Source organism: Pan paniscus, chromosome 18 (genome assembly GCF_029289425.2).
Source record: "Pan paniscus chromosome 18, NHGRI_mPanPan1-v2.0_pri, whole genome shotgun sequence".
In the NCBI taxonomy this organism is placed as follows: domain Eukaryota; kingdom Metazoa; phylum Chordata; class Mammalia; order Primates; family Hominidae; genus Pan; species Pan paniscus.
In genome coordinates this window covers 33,200,871-33,217,091 of record NC_073267.2, presented here as the reverse complement: position 1 = coordinate 33,217,091, position 16,221 = coordinate 33,200,871, and the positions used below count along the sequence as shown (strand labels likewise).

The 16,221-nt window shown below is 43.0% G+C and overlaps 1 protein-coding gene across 1 annotated transcript; it reads left to right on the top strand.

Annotated features, from left to right (window-relative positions):
- The first annotated feature begins 750 nt into the window (after positions 1 to 750).
- Positions 751 to 5,226, top strand: LOC129394211 (dehydrodolichyl diphosphate synthase complex subunit NUS1-like). Its single transcript, XM_055099821.2, has one exon. The coding sequence runs from the start codon at positions 3,408 to 3,410 to the stop codon at positions 4,332 to 4,334; it is 927 nt and encodes a 308-aa protein (XP_054955796.1). The 5' UTR covers positions 751 to 3,407; the 3' UTR covers positions 4,335 to 5,226.
- The last annotated feature ends 10,995 nt before the right edge of the window (positions 5,227 to 16,221 follow it).

Sequence of the window (16,221 nt, the reverse complement as noted above, 5' to 3'; positions counted from 1 at the left end):
AATTTGAAAGGCACGAAATGTTGTTTTTATTTGCATGGCTTTGATCAGCAGATATTTTGAAAAAAAAACTGTCCATGTTTGTTAAACAGTGGCATTTCCTCTTTGGGAGAAATATCTGTGATGTCTGTTCTTTACTCATTTGTTGGCTTATTATTATTATTTTTTACAGATTTGAATTAACTGAAAATTATAAATACATGATTCTTTTTTGTATTGCTTCAAATGTATCTCCCTGCTTGTTGTTCTCCTTTTAAGTTTGATTAAGCTTTTTATGTACAGAAGATTAAAATTTTTTGTAATCACATCTGCCCATCTTTTCCTTTGTGAATTTTAAATCTCTTTTAATTCTAGACACTCCCTCTCTTTCCAGAAGCTTGACAATATTCATTTCTATTTTTTTACAGTTTATTTATTCTTTGATTTAAAAGAAGTCTTTGATCTGTTTGGAAATTGTTTCGGTACATAACGTTGAAGGGAGTTTTCACATGGCTAGTCAAAGTTTCCAGTATAATTTATTCAACAATTTTGTTTTTTCTCTTATCATAGGTTAAATTTTCACATGTAATGAAGTATAATCTAGGCTATCTGTTATGTGTGGTTGGATCAATATACCACACTGTTTCAATCACTATATTTTCAAAGTCTGTTTAATTGTCTGTTCATGTGAGTTTTAGGGTATGTATGGTTTGGCTCTGTGTCCCCACTCAAATCTCATCTCATGGGAATTGTAATTCCCATGTGTTGAGGGAGGGACTTTGTGGGAGGTGATTGGTTTATGGGGTTGGTTTCCCCCATGCTGTTCTCATGACAGTGAATGAGTTTTCATGAGAGCTAATGGTTTGAAAGTGTGGCACTTCCTTATTCTCTTGGTCTATTTCCTGCCGCCTTGTGAAGAAAGTCCTTGCTTCTCTTTTGCTTATGCCATGATTGTAAGTTTCCTGAGGCTTCCCAAGCCATGTGGAACTGTGAGTCAAGCAAACCTGTTTCCTTTCTAAATTACCTAGTCTAGGGTGTTTATTTATAGCAGTGTGAAAATAGAATAATACAGCGTGGTTCAAGTTTAAGGAGGGAAAACTGTTTTGAATGAGTTACGCTTCATTTTACTCTTTTTGCTTGACTCATAGTAAGAAACTGTTCAAAGACAGCACCCATGACAATGAGATCCTTAACTGAGCGTCCTGTTTTTATTTTTGTTTATTTACTTATTTATTTTTCAGACAGGGTCTCACTGTATCACCCAGGCTGGAGTGCAGTGGTGCAATCATAGCTCACTGCAGCCTCTACATCCAGGGCTCAAGCAAACTTCCCCCCTCAGCCTCCCATGTAGCTGGGTCCACAGGCATGTGCCACTATGCCCGGCTAGACTTTTGATTATTTTGTAGAGGATGGGGCCTTGCTATGTTGCCCAGGCTGGTCAACATAACCAGACCCCAGGCTCTACAAAATCTCCTGGGCTCAAGTGACCCTCCTGCCTTAGCCTCCCAAAGTGCTGAGATTATAGGTGTCAGCCACTGTCCCAAGCCCCAATTTTTAAATATATATTTTCTCTTTTTTCCCTTTTTCTCCTTGCTTACTTTATGTTTACATTCTTGAAAATAAAATGGTAACCTTTGCTCTCTTTCCTTCCACCAGGTGCTCCCTTGCACAATGTCATTTTATCTAATTATATGTTTGTTTAGATGTTCCAGGGACTGAGTCTTAAAATAATCCAGGCCCGAGGTATGGAATTGTTCCCCACCAGGCAATTACCTCAAGGCTGCAGTTAATTTACAACTTGATTGTGCCTAACATGGTGCCAGCCCATTCATCATGTGGGGCAATAACTCAAGATAAGTCATCGGAGCAAGTCATGTAGACCAGCACCTCCTCAGGCCTCCTGCATGTCCCCCATACCCAGCTCCCCTTTTTAAGTTCTTGCATTCTGTCCAAAATTCTAAATGATTTCTTTAAGGCATGAAGACTTGGCCATTTCCCTACTGCTAGTTCTGTATTAAAGTCACTTTCCTCTCACCACATTTCATCCTTGTTATTTGACTTTGCAAGAGGTGAGCAGCCAAACCTGTGTTTGGTTACGCTCAGCACAAAGATAAAGAAGGAAGCCAATCCCAACGAGCCTCATATCCTTCTAATCTGATCTCTGACTCTTGAAGAGGATTTTGTGTCTAGATTTTCTTCTGCAGGCCACCTTGACTTGTGGGAGCTTAGTAGAAAGGATGACCTTCCTAGAGGTGGGTTTTATTCCTACCCCTATGATGGGCAGTCACTGTAGATCCCTTAGGCAACCAGAGGTTGTCCCTTTACTAACCATCCTTTTATTTACCTCTAGCTGAACTTTCTGCTTTCCTCTCCAGCCAGCAAACACTTCACCATTGGGGGTACTCACTGATATGCTTTATTTTCCAGAGGATTTCATTTCTTCTCCATTTGAGGCTGATGCCCCTCCCAAGGTCAAAACCTTATACTTTAATCCTTTGAATACATTCTTATCTACTTTCTTCCAGACCTGATGATTTTCAGCTTTTTGTTACTTCTAATCTTGCTCATGCAATCTCAGGTCCTTTGCTACATACAGTGGGGCTTGGAAGAGCTATATTGGGAGGATACAGAATCCCTGATAGGGAGAGGAACCAAAGAGGTATTACAAAAGAATTCCCCCCTCCCCAGGCCATCTGAATGCAACTCCAGGTGTCCCAGAAGTTAAAGGAGCAATGTTCAATATACACACGGTCCACAATACTCAGGCAGGAGCCTCCTGCCGACAGGGCAAACAAACTGTGGGAAATTAATACTCCACACTATCTGCAGGCCAGCTCAGACATGTCATCCTCTCATTTAGCTATAGAACCTGCTCTTCTCTGTTTATTGTTTTGAAAGTTTAGGGTTCAGATTCTAAGAAGATATGCCTTTAAAAATTCTTCAGAACAGGTCCATGAAAAATCTGAGCAGATCGTATCACTGAGGATGAGGGTCGGCAAAGATACCATGTGCAGTAAATGTCCTGGGTAGGATTCATTCATTCACTTCTTCACTCATTCATTGGTTTGTTCGTTTATGTGGCAAATACTCCCCAAGTCCCTGCTGTATGGCAGGCATCATTCTCATTCTAGGAACTTGTGATCTAGTGGTAAAATTATTTATTACCTGGTGTAATGCCTCATGACATAGCTGAATTTCTACCCTGCCCTAATTCTGTTTAAGAAACAGGATACCACTGGGGGCGGGGCTGCCAAGGGAGGAGGAAGATGGCGGCGGGGGCGAGGTGAGGTGTTGGCAGTGGAAAGGGGTTCGGGCTCGGGGGGCGGGGGGACGCGGAGCGATGGCCCGCGCCGGCCGCAGGGGCGGATAAAAAGCCGTCGCGCCGCGGGAGTGGGCGGGAGGGAGAGGGGGTGTCCGAGGGCCACAAGAGTATGACGGGGCTGTACGAGCTGGTGTGGCGGGTGCTGCACGCGCTGCTCTGTCTGCACCGCACGCTCACCTCCTGGCTCCGCGTTCGGTTCGGCACCTGGAACTGGATCTGGCGGCGCTGCTGCCGCGCCGCCTCTGCCGCGGTCCTAGCGCCGCTCGGCTTCACGCTCCGCAAGCCCCCGGCCGTCGGCAGGAACCGCCGTCACCACCGGCACCCGCGCGGGGGGTCGTGCCTGGCAGCCGCACACCACCGGATGCGCTGGCGCGCGGACGGTCGTTCCTTGGAGAAGCTGCCTGTGCATATGGGCCTGGTGATCACCGAGGTGGAGCGGGAACCCAGCTTCTCGGACATCGCGAGCCTAGTGGTGTGGTGTATGGCCGTGGGCATCTCCTACATTAGCGTCTACGACCACCAAGAATACTCACCAGAATTTGCAAATAGTAATGACAAAGATGATCAAGGTATTTTCAAAAGAAATAATTCCAGATTGATGGATGAAATTTTAAAACAACAGCAAGAACTTCTGGGCCTAGATTGTTCAAAATACTCACCAGAATTTGCAAATAGTAATGACAAAGATGATCAAGTTTCAAATTGCCATTTGGCAGTGAAGGTGCTGTCTCCGGAAGATGGAAAAGCAGATATTGTAAGAGCTGCTCAGGACTTTTGCCAGTTAGTAGCCCAGAAGCAAAAGAGACCCACAGATTTGGATGTAGATAAGTTAGGCAGTTTACTTAGTTCAAATGGTTGTCCTGATCCTGATTTAGTATTGAAGTTCGGTCCTGTGGACAGCACATTAGGCTTTCTTCCCTGGCACATCAGATTGACTGAGATTGTCTCTTTGCCTTCCCACCTGAACATCAGTTATGAGGGCTTTTTCTCTGCCCTTCGTCAATATGCAGCCTGTGAACAGCGTCTGGGAAAGTAGTGGTCATTGGTTGCATAATTTGATTTGAGGCTTGTGGAGGAAAGGACCCAAGTGACTCTGATGTTTACAAAGCACCTATGAAACCCTGTACACACCTAGTTCATAATCCTCATAATTTATCAACAAACACAAAAAAGTGTCTTACTTGAGAGTGAGTGTGTGTGTGTGCGTGTGCACGTGCACACATGTGCACGTTTGTATGTATGGAAATAAACTTATAAATGGGGACGTATTGGAGAAGGAAATACATAGACCTACAACTTTGAGCAAATAGCAGTGATGTTTTAGGAACTGAAATGTCACACTTAAAGTCTTCAGCCCAGCTACTTCCCTATTTTTGTGGGGAGAAGAGGGCCTGATTAGAACTGTTCTGGTTGTGTTTGGCGGGAGGGGAATAATTTTTGTTCAGTCCTTCTTAGTGACCAAACTTTAATTTTTAAGAATAATATATTGACTTACTGAACTGAAGCATTCTGAGTTGAAAGGAGCTCCAGAGGAGTGGAGTTCTGTGTTGCTCACATGTTAAAATCTTGCTCACCTTCAGAGCAGAGGGAATACCTATCTTCAGATATCCGTCCATTTTCATCTCTTAATTGTAGTCAAAAGTATGACTTGAGAGTGTTGCTCTGGTATTCTGGGTTCTGAAGTCTGGTATTCTGGTATTCTGGGTTCAAAAGTATGACTTGAGAGTGTTGCTCTGATATTCTGAGAGTTGCTCTGTATTCTGGGTTCTGAAGATTATTTGAAAAATAACTCCTACTACATTGAAATGCAGACTTTTAAAAATTTAAACATTGGATTAGGCAGTCAAAAAAACCAAGCAAGCATAAAAGGTCAATAAGTTGTAATCTTGATAGTAAAGGTGGAAAACTTATTATAAATGGAAAGAAAGTTTTGATTTCCTTTTTTGTTTGATGGGCAGTATGCCATATTATACCCAAAGTTCTTTTAAAAAATATTTCCATCAACTATTTTTATTTAAAATAAACATTTGAGGGAAGTTACCAAGGCAGCTTTTTTCCTCAAAAGTAACCTGTTCCTCTTTGGAATAGCACATTTTAGGGGCATGGTTAATACCTGAGATTTTTACTCAGTAAATCCTGATGGTTACTGTGTGTAAAATATCTTTAAGTAGGATTGAAGGCCTCTGTGGGGGAATAAAATATTACCAAAGTCTATAAAAATAAATTTTACATGTTCTCTTTTATGACAGAGAGCAGCACTGGTTCTGTTATTTTTAAAATGAATAATTGATTTCTTGATAGGTGTTTAATATTTCTTCCCTCACTGCTGATTCTTAGATAGAAACCATTCTTTATATTTGATAGACTGTTTTCAGAAAACCCTTATCAACAAGTGTACAATACTTATCTAAAACTATACATTTAGAATGGAGCAGTTTAATACTAGATCTCAGAAGTTTTGAAAAATAGCAAAGAAGACTGGATTTGGAAAGCATGGTCTACAATTGGTTGTTAAATTCTGAAGCTATGAAGAATAAATGTTTCAACTTTGGATTATGAAACCCCATTTATGATTTTTTAAATACACTTGAAATAAAAATGATTAAACTAAAAAAAAAAAAAAAAAGAAACAGGATACCTGTGATTAAAAAGTTCCCTTTGTAACCAGACCAACTGAGACTGATTAGTTGACTGAATGACCTGAAAAAGACCTCAGACTTCATTATAATCTCATTTCCATGCTAAATGACACTCCCACCAGCGCCATGACAGTGGATAATTGCCATGATGACTGGAAGAAGCCGTAAAAGGAGAAAAAAGAAGGCAGCACCCCAGTTTTAGGAAGTTCACCACCCATTTCCAGAAAAGACATGAATATTCCTTCCCTCACTTTTAAGTCCAACGTCTTCATCAGAAAAACTGTATATTCTGAGTCCCTCACTCCTCACTAGTCAAGAAGTTGATTTGTGAACCAAGTTCCTGCTTCTTTTATTTTTATTTTTTATTTTTGAGACGGAGTCTCGCTCTGTCACCAGGCTGGAGTGCAGTGGCGCAATCTTGGCTCACTGCAAGCTCTGCCTCCTGGGTTCAGGTGATTCTCCCGCCTCAGCCTCCCAAGTAGCTGGGACTACAGGTGCCTGCCACCACACCCAGCTAATTTTTGTATTTTTAGTAGAGACGGGGTTTTACCATGTTAGCCAGGATGGTCTCCATCTCTTGACCTCGTGATCCACCCATGTTGGCCTCCCAAAGTGCTGGGATTACAGGCGTGAGCCACTGCACCGGGCCCAAGCTCCTGCATCTTAATTCCATGGCCATTGAGTAACGCCTGCACTGCTTGACGCTCACTTTAAGTTTTGTGTATTGTCTTCATGGCGCCAAACAGGGAAAGACCCAATTTTGGGGGAAAGAATGGCTTTGTCAGTAACAAAATCAGGCTAGTCTAGTCTCTAGTCAAATCAAATGGAGGAGACAGGTAATACAATATGCTGTTTCTCCTTTTATTTTTTACTTTTCAATGATCTACGTACTTATAAAAATATGGAAATAAATTATTGTGGTTTATTGATAACCAGTGGGGATACCTTCCACACAGGCAACACTGTGGGGAGCTGCGTGGTGTCTATGTCTGGTGACTCTTCTATAAATGATTCTGCTCATCACTGCCTTTTGAGAAGGAATGGTTTCACACCCACTGGGAATCTGTAGCTGGAGTACTTTGCTAATAAAACAACCAAATAACAGATAATTGTCCAGCAGTTTTCCCCAAATGAATCAGAGAAACTGGAAGCTTTCAAAGCAATGGCAGAATCTTTGCTTGTAGATCCACCCAATGTGTCAGCTTGTTTGAAAGCAAAGAAAATATCTTATTTATTTCCCCTAAGGTGCTAAAAAAAAAAGGGAAAAAATTGCTTGAACATTTAAACAAGGAACTTTCAAGATGAGTTATAAATGCTTTATGAGCTTTTATAGTTGGGAAATTCTTAATAACAAGCTACAATCTCTTGACTTCTTTATTTGATTCAAAAAATCTTTACTTAGCTGGGTGTGGTGGCTCATGCCTGTAATCCCAGCACTTTGAGAGGCTGAGGTGGGTGGATCGCTTAAGCCCAAAAGTTTGAGACCATTCTGGGCAACATCATAAGACCTCATCTTTACTAAAAATTTTTTAAAAGTAGCCAGATGTGATGGTGTGCACCTGTGATCTCAGCTACTTGGGAGGCTAAAGTGGGAGGATCACTTGAGTCTGGGAGGTCGAGGCTGCAGTGCACTGTGATTGTACCACTGCAGTTCAGCCTGGGCAACAGAGAGAGACCTTATCTCAAAAAAAAAAATCTATTTAGTCATAGCTTATTATTAGCCTTGCATAGTGTTGGGCATATAGTAGGCCCTAAGTAAAATTTTTTTGAATAGGTCACTGTGACAGATTCTGAAGCTGTAAGACACTGCCATCAGCCTTAAGGAAATAATAACTTAGGATGGAAGATAGTCATGGAACAGCTAACTCTAATGCAATAACGGCTGATATTTATTGAGCTCAGACTGTATTCCAGGCACCATGCTAAATGCTTTATGCATAGTACCTTATTTAATTTTCCCGAAAATCTTATGAAGTAGGGACTAGCGTTTTAGGAATGAGGACACAAATGCTGAGAGAGGTTTAAACAGCCACGATGTAGCTGTAAAATTAACCCAGACCTTTATGATTCAAATGTCCACGTGCTGGGTACCCGGTTGTATGGGCTCTCCTGTTGCACCTGTCACCTCCCAGCTATGAATGGCATCTTCAGGGAGTAGGACAGAGAGGGTAGTTTGTTGTCTTGGCACACGGGTTTAGAAAGCATTCATAGGAAAAGTGCAATTTCACTTGGCTGCTTGAAAATTCCCAGAGGGGGGTGAGCTGGGTAATTCAGCAAGCCATGTATTGAGATTTTTAAAACATGGGAAAGTGGATACCGTATTACATGATTTTGCTGCTAGTCTGGTTTTGACCTGGTGATCCCATCCTGGTAACTGTAAGTTCATCCATCTAACTGGGCTTCCTCAATCTCTGGGTTCAGAGGATAATTTGTCACCCTTTCAGCCCCTCTTCCCTGATTAGTGGCCAAGACTGTGTCCCTGACATCAAAATTTCTTACTTATCTAGATGATGGGGTGTGTCCTTGTTACAGTCTCACCAATGCACCACAATGTAGCAGTCTCTCATTGTGAGGTATCACCCGGAGTTCTTTGTCTCACAACCAAGAGAATTAAGGAGCATGGACACAAAGGGCAAGGTTGGGGTGAAAGTTTAATAAGTGAAAGAAGAAAGCTCTTCACTGCGGAGAGGGGACCTGGAAGAGGGTTGCATTTTTACAGTTGAATGCAAAGGCTTTTATAAGAAACCAATGAGGGCTGGGCATCTCATTTGTATAAGGTGCAAATTTCTGGTAGCTCCACCCTGTCCCCCTAGTGTGCATGCGGGTCCTTAGCTTGAGTTACTCCATATTGCTTTGTTCTCCTTACTGCATATGTGTAAGGGAATGGAATTTTCTATTGTGGGCATGTATGGGCAAGTCACCTGTGTAGCCTTTCTTACCTGTGCAGCTGTGGGCATGTCTTAGGCAAACCCTTCTGTGCAACTTCCCTTATCTGTGCCTGCAGGTTGTTCTTTTGTTTGGAAGAATTCAACCAAGGACCCATCCTAACTGCCCGCCTGACCAGTTTCTTTCTTTCTCCTCTCTCACCCTGCTCTGACCCTCCCTAGTCCATTTCTACCAGCAGGGAAAGGATGCTCCCTGCTCTGGTCATTTTGACCTTCCTATATCCATTTTTACTTCATGCTGGGCGTGGATGGCTTTGGACAAATCTCCCATTTCAGTCACTGATATACCCATACTGGAAGACATGCCCAGTCAACTAGGCTTCCTCTCAGAGTCTGCAGCCGACTCCACTCTGCAATCCCATCATTGTGGACACCGGCCCAGTGGCTCCATCAAGTCCCAGCTAATGGTCTTTTCATTTCCTCTCTATCATGCACACAACACCACTTCAAGCACTAATAGCTACAGCACTGCCCTGGGACCTGAGCAAGAAGGATTGTGGTGGTTCGAGGGCCCCGTCATGGTTCTCTGGCTGCATATCATCCTCCCTTTCCCAGGATGAAGAGTTGTAATGCCAAGGGAACATACATACTTGGGGACTCTTCTAGACCATAATCTGCTCATGAGAATTCTGCAATTTCTTATCCACATAGCCCCACGATCAATCAGTTTCAGCCCTGCAAAAACTTCTTCCTGTGTCTGACTTCTGGAGAGTGGACTATGCTGGTGTGTTCCTTCCTAGGCCTGATGGCTGGTAAAAGGTGCAGTTGTTTGAAGGGTGAGTGCAGATGGAGCTTGGACATGCAAGCCAGGGTATCCACATGCTTCTATGTGAGGCTGTTGTGTGGGACAGAGCCGGAGGTGGGCCAAGGGCTGAGCGTTGGCTTTCCCAATGCACGGATCAAGTCTGATAATTCTACCTGAGGACCTGGCCTTCTAGGCTGTTATGAAGGTATATGTTGAGAGGAAAACATTTCCTCTACCAACTTAGGTTTAATGATCCAGGACCTGCCAATTAACTCACAGTAGACAAATTAACAGGAGAGAAGAAAAATTTATTTACATGTGCAGGCAAGAGTACTTAGTGATGAGTAATTCACTGAATAGCCAGAGGTAAACGTTGTATACCAACTTAACAAAAGAAGGGAAAGAGTGTGGCTTGGGGCTTAGGTAGGAAAGTATAAAGGGTTCTATTGGGATTTTTGTTGCTAATGGCAGCTGAATTTGCACTTCCCAGTGCTAATGATTAGTCTTCTCCCAAACAGGAAACTCCCTTGGAGGTGGGTAAAGAGCAGTTTTATTTTTGGGAGGCTCTGCTCAAGTTCAGATAATTTTTCTGTGGCTGCTTTTTATTCAGATGTTTTCAGCTTAAGGTAATTTTTTTTACTACTTTGGTGGGCTGTTAATTCTTTCATATATTTATCAAGGAAGGAGACTAGAATATATTTTATTTAATAGTCAATAGCTTGATTTTCATTTTATAACTATTTGGACACATAGTATATGGGCCTCTATTTTTTTTTTTTTTTTTTTTTTTTTTTTGAGACGGAGTCTCGCTCTGTCGCCCAGGCTGGAGTGCAGTGGCGTGATCTCGGCTCACTGCAAGCTCCGCCTCCTGGGTTCACGCCATTCTCCTGCCTCAGCCTCCCGAGTAGCTGGGACTACAGGCGCCCGCTACCACGCCCGGCTAATTTTTTGTATTTTTATTAGAGACGGGGTTTCATTGTGTTAGCCAGGATGGTCTCGATCTCCTGACCTCGTGATCCGCCCGCCTCGGCCTCCCAAAGTGCTGGGATTACAGGCGTGATGGACCTCTATTTTTATTCTTGCTCTATGTCTTGAAAACGTTAGAGGTGGGCTTGGTGATTACATGGTTATCTTTCATGAATGGAATCCAAGTCTTGCTAATTTTATTTTCTACCAGGGAGGAGCATTTCATGGTGTGTGTCTTGACAACATGACAATGCTAGTCCTGGGCACTGCCACAAGAAGCCAGGTGGTACCAAGGCACCAGTTGTTAGATATTGGTGCATTCTGTCATTTGAAGATTGAAAAATCCTGGATGATTTTCTGTGTACATCCAGGAGCTACCGGTAGCTCATGGGACAGGGAAAAGATTTACTGCCTTGTGTATACAGAAAGGACCACATATCAAATGAGCAGGGACATCTCCCTCTCAAAGATCATCCCCTCCCACACAATACCACAAATCCCTACCATATATTAGGCATTATAGTAAGCTAAGCACCTTCCTACATAAATCATATCTCATGTTTATGGAATATTATTGGGCAACATATCATTCTCTCTTTTGAGTTAGGAATTCAGCAAGACTTGTTTCACAAGATACAGATCACAAAGACCCCACTGATAAAACAGGATGAGGTAAAGAAGCTGGCCAAACCTGTCTCACATGTCCGTGTGAGGAGACCACCAAACAGGCTTTGTGTGAGCAACACGGCTGTTTATTTCACCTGGGTGCAGGTGAGCTGAGTCCAAAAAGAGAGTCAGCAAAGTGTGGTGGATTATCATTAGTTCTTATAGATTTTGGGATAGGCGGTGGAGTTAGGAGCAATGTTTTGCGGGCAGGGGGTGGATCTCACAAAGTACATTCTCAATGGTGGGGAGAATTACAAAGAACCTTCTTAAGGGTGGGGGAGATTACAAAGTACATTGATCAGTTAGGGTGGTGCAGAAACAAATTACAATGGTGGAATATCATCAGTTAAGGCTATTTTCACTTCTTTTGTGGATCTGCAGTTGCTTCAGGCCATCTGGATGTATATGTGCAGGTCACAGGGGATATGATCACTTAGCTTGGGCTCAGAGGCCTGACAAAACCCACCAAAAACCAAGATGGTGACAGAAACAACCTCTGATCATCTTCACTTCTGATTATATGCTAATGATAATGGATTAGCATGTTAAAAGGCACTCCCACCAGCACCAAGATAGTTTACAAATGCCATAGCAATGTCTGGAAGTTACCTTACATGGTCTGAAATGGGGAGGAACCCTCAGTCCTGGGAACTCCCTGCTCCTTTCCTGGAAAACTCATGAATAGTCCACTCCTTGTGTAGCATACAATCAATAAATAACCATAAGGAGAGTCAGTTAAGCCGCCCATGCTGCTACTCTGCCTATGGGTTAGCCGCCCTTTTATTCCTTTACTTTTTAATAAGTGTGCTTTCACTTTACTCTGTGGTTCACTCTTGAATTCTTTCCTGAATGAAACCAAGAACCCTTAATGGTCTCCTGGACTGGGCCCCAATTTTGGGGTTTGTCCTGCCAACATTTTCTCCCTCAACCTCTTGGAAATAGCTTATATATAGGTCATATACTCTTATCACTTTGCTTTTGCTAAAAGATATTGTATTAGTTATATGTTGCTATATAACAAATTACCCCAAACCTAGTAGTTTTGAACAAGAGTATTTGTTATTTTATTTTATTTTTTAGAGATAGGGTCTCATTCTGTCACCCAGGCTGGAGTGCAGTGGCATAATCATAGCTCACTGCAGCCTGGAACTCCTGAGCTCAGGAAATCCTCCTGCTTGAGCTTCCCTAGTAGTTAGGGCTACAGGTGTACACCACCATGCCTGGCTAATTAAAAAAGACTTTTTTTTTTTTTTTTTTGTGGAGATAGGATCTCACTATGTTGACCAGGCTGGTCTTGAATGCCTGCCCTCAAGTGATCCTCTTGCCTCAGCCTCCCAAAGCATTGGAATTACAGGTGTGACCCACTGCATCCAGCCACATCAGCATTTAGAATAGAGAAAATGTGGTATATATACACAGTGGAATACTATACAGCCTTAAAAGACAAGGAAATCCTATCATTTGTGACAACACAGTTGAACATAAAGGATATTATGTTAAGTGAAATCATCAGACACAGAAAGACAAATACTGGCTGGGTGCAGTGGCTCATGCCTATAATCCCAGCATTTTGGGAGGCTGAGGTGGGCAGATCACTTGAGGCCAGGAGTTCAAGACCAGCCTGGCCAACATGGTGAAACCTCATCTCTACAAAAATACAAAAATTAGCTGGGCGTGGAAGCACATGCCCGTAATCCCAGCTACTCAGGAGGTTGAGGCAGGAGAATCGCTTGAACCTGGAAGGTGGAGGTTGCAGTGAGCCAAGATGGCACCACTGCACTCCAGCCTGGGTGACAGGGCGAGTCTCCATCTCAAAAAAAAAAAAAAAAAAGACAAATACTGCATAATGTCACTTATATGTCAAAACCCACAGAAGCAGAGAGTGAAATAATGGTTACTGGAGGCTGGGGTGAGGGGAAATTAGAGAGATGTTCGTTGAAGGACATAAAATTTCAATTAGATAGGTGGAATATGTTCAAAAGATATACATCATAGTGACTATAGCTAATAACAATATATTGTATACTTGAAAATGGCTGAGAGAGTAGATTTTAAGTGTTCTCACTACAAAACTGGTAAGTATATGAAATAATGCATATTTAAAATTGTTTGATTTAGCCAATCCACATTGTGTATATATATATATATGAAAGTGTCATGTTGTATACTCTAAATATATACAATTTTAACCTGCGAATTTAAAAAATCATAAAAAACAGGCTGGGCATGGTGGCTCACGCCTGTAATCCCACCACTTTGGGAGGCCGAGGCGGGTGGATCACGAGGTCAGGAGAAAAGAGACCATCCTGGCTAACACAGTGAAACCCCGTCTCTACTAAAAATACAAAAAAATTAGCCGGGCGTGGTGGTGGGCGCCTGTAGTCCCAGCTACTCGGGAAGCTGAGTCAGGAGGATGGTGTGAGCCTGAGAGGCAGAGCTTGCAGTGAGTCGAGATGACGCAACTGCACTCCAGCCTGGGCGGCAGAGCAAGACTCCGTCTCAAAAAACAAACAAACAAACAAACAAAAAAACCAAAAAACCCATAAAAAACAAAAATCATAACAAAAAACACAATAGCGTTTATGATCTTACAATTTCTGCGGATAAAGAATCTGGGTGTGGCTCAGCTGGGTCCTTTCACCAGGAGACAATGAAGGTGTGAGCCAGGGCTGCAGTTCCCACAGGGTTTGGCTGGCAGAGGGTCCTCTTCTGAGCCCACCCACACTGTTGCTGGTGGGATTCACTTCACTTCTTCATTGGCTATTGGACCGAGGGCCTCTGCTCTTCATGGGCTCTTGGCTGGAAACTGCCCTCAGTTATCATTTAAACTCTAAACTAAATTTATCCCAAAATTAGCTTCTTCCAAACCCAGGAATAAGTAAGGGCAGTTTGGAGGTTAAGGGCAGGATGGGAGTTGGTTAGACCAGATCTCTTTCACTGTCATCATTTTCTCACTGTTTTAATTTTTTATTTATTTTATTTTATTTATTTATTTATTTATTTATTTATTTATTTATTTAGAGATGGAGTCTTGCTCTGTCGCCCAGGCTGGAGTGCAGTGGCGCGATCTCGGCTCACTGCAATCTCCGCCTCCCGGGTTCAAGCGATTCTCCTGCCTCAGCCTCTGGAGTAGCTGGGACTACCGACGCCCGCCACTACGCCTGGCTAATTTTTATATTTTTAGTACAGACGGGGTTTCACCATGTTGGCCAGGTTGGTCTTGAACTCCTGACCTCAGGTGATCTGCCTACCTCAGCCTTCTAAAGTGCTGGGATTACAGGCATGAGCCACCATGCCCAGGATCACTGTTATAATTTTTGCAAAGGTGGTTTCACTCTTACCAGGTATATGGCCCTGAGCAAATGATTTGTCTATTCTGAGCCTTTGTTTTCTTGTGTGTAAAATGATCATAAGACAAATCCTTTACTCACAGCATTGTTAAGAGGAATACATGGGTTCATGTATGCAAAGATGGAAGCACGGTGCCTAACATGTAATAAATGGTTCACAATATTAGCTGTTATCACCATGACTATCAAGAAGTTCTCCCTGATTACCTAAAATGCCACAGATATATATTGATAGCTGCTATTCATTGGAGTAAACAGTTCACCTTATTCATATATTTTATTTTATTTTTAGGTGTTTAATATCCCTAACTTACAAATAACACAACTCTCTAAGCCCTAGGGAGGCTAAGAATTTGCATAATATCATATCACCATTCAGCAACAAAGCCAGGATTCAAACCCAGGTTTCTGGTTCTAGCTCTCATTGCTTTCAGCTTCACGGACCTGCCTTCACCGCTTTCTATGGGTGTGAAGTAGCTCAAGCCTTCAGCACCACCGGCCTGATACCAGCTTATATAAAACATCTCATTTTCTTAACTTGGGGAGCACGGTTAGCCCAAGCAGAGGTTTCTCTTCATCCAGGATTCCCAGGACACCAGGACAACTGAAACTTTTAAAATTTGTAGTATTCCTTAATTTTCCTTTTTAAATTCTAACACTGCAGACTGAAAAAGCCAGGCCTCTCTTTGGAGGTCCACATAACCCTCAGTGAGAGCATGTGAGAGATTGGAAGCATGGGTTTGCAGTCAAATTCTCTGGGTCTCCCGCAGCCTGGCCAGCGTTTCATCACCTACAGCCTTGGGACTGCATGTCTGAGGCTGAATCATGGGAGAGGGAGAGGGCTGGGTATAAATTCCCCCACTCCCTGTCAGTGATGCTGGGCCTCCGGGGGCACTGTAGAGATGTAGTTCATTAAGGAATTACCTCGGTGTTAATGTCTTCCACTGAGAAGTGCTATTCTGCCGGGGCCTCCTAAGGGGTAGCTGAAAGTGTTTCATTTCTATTCATTCTATTCTCTGGATGCCTCCATTTAATGAGGTCTTTACTTTTGCCTTTAAAGACTGCTCTCACCCCTGTGGAGTCTAGCTGTTAGCTGGAATTTGAATACAGAAGGGAGTCAGGACAGAACAAGGAAAAAGCCCTGAAGGTCAACCCCCCACACACTTAGAAGGAGCTGGCTGCCTCTGGCTCCCCATCTCTGGCCAGTCCCACTTCTGCCTTTCATGACAATCCAAATTTGGTGTCTCAGAGGCTTCCCACTTACTGGTTGTACCTGTCCCAGTTCCAGGGCAGACTTCCTCCGGGGCAAGGAGTTTATTAATAGTCTCCACCTATGGGACCAGTGGAGATCAGAAGCATTCACATTTTCAGAAAATAGAGCCCACATGACAGCTGGGCCTCTGGCTGCCTCCCTTGTCCCTGCAACTTCCCCAGCTCTCTTGCTGGCAGTCAGACACCAGTTACTGAACTCAGAGCTGTGGGAGACCCCTGGATGCTCACATAATCTCAAAGGCAGCACTTTTGAAATGTGGGGCTGTATGGCAGGTGCACCTGACAACAATAACTTAAGCATACCCTGAGAATGACCCTATGGTCTAAGAAAATGTGTGTT

Coding starts and splice junctions, on each gene's coding strand:
- LOC129394211 (XM_055099821.2), top strand. CDS start 3,408: ATGACGGGGCTGTACGAGCTGGTGTGGCGGGTGCTGCACGCGCTGCTC.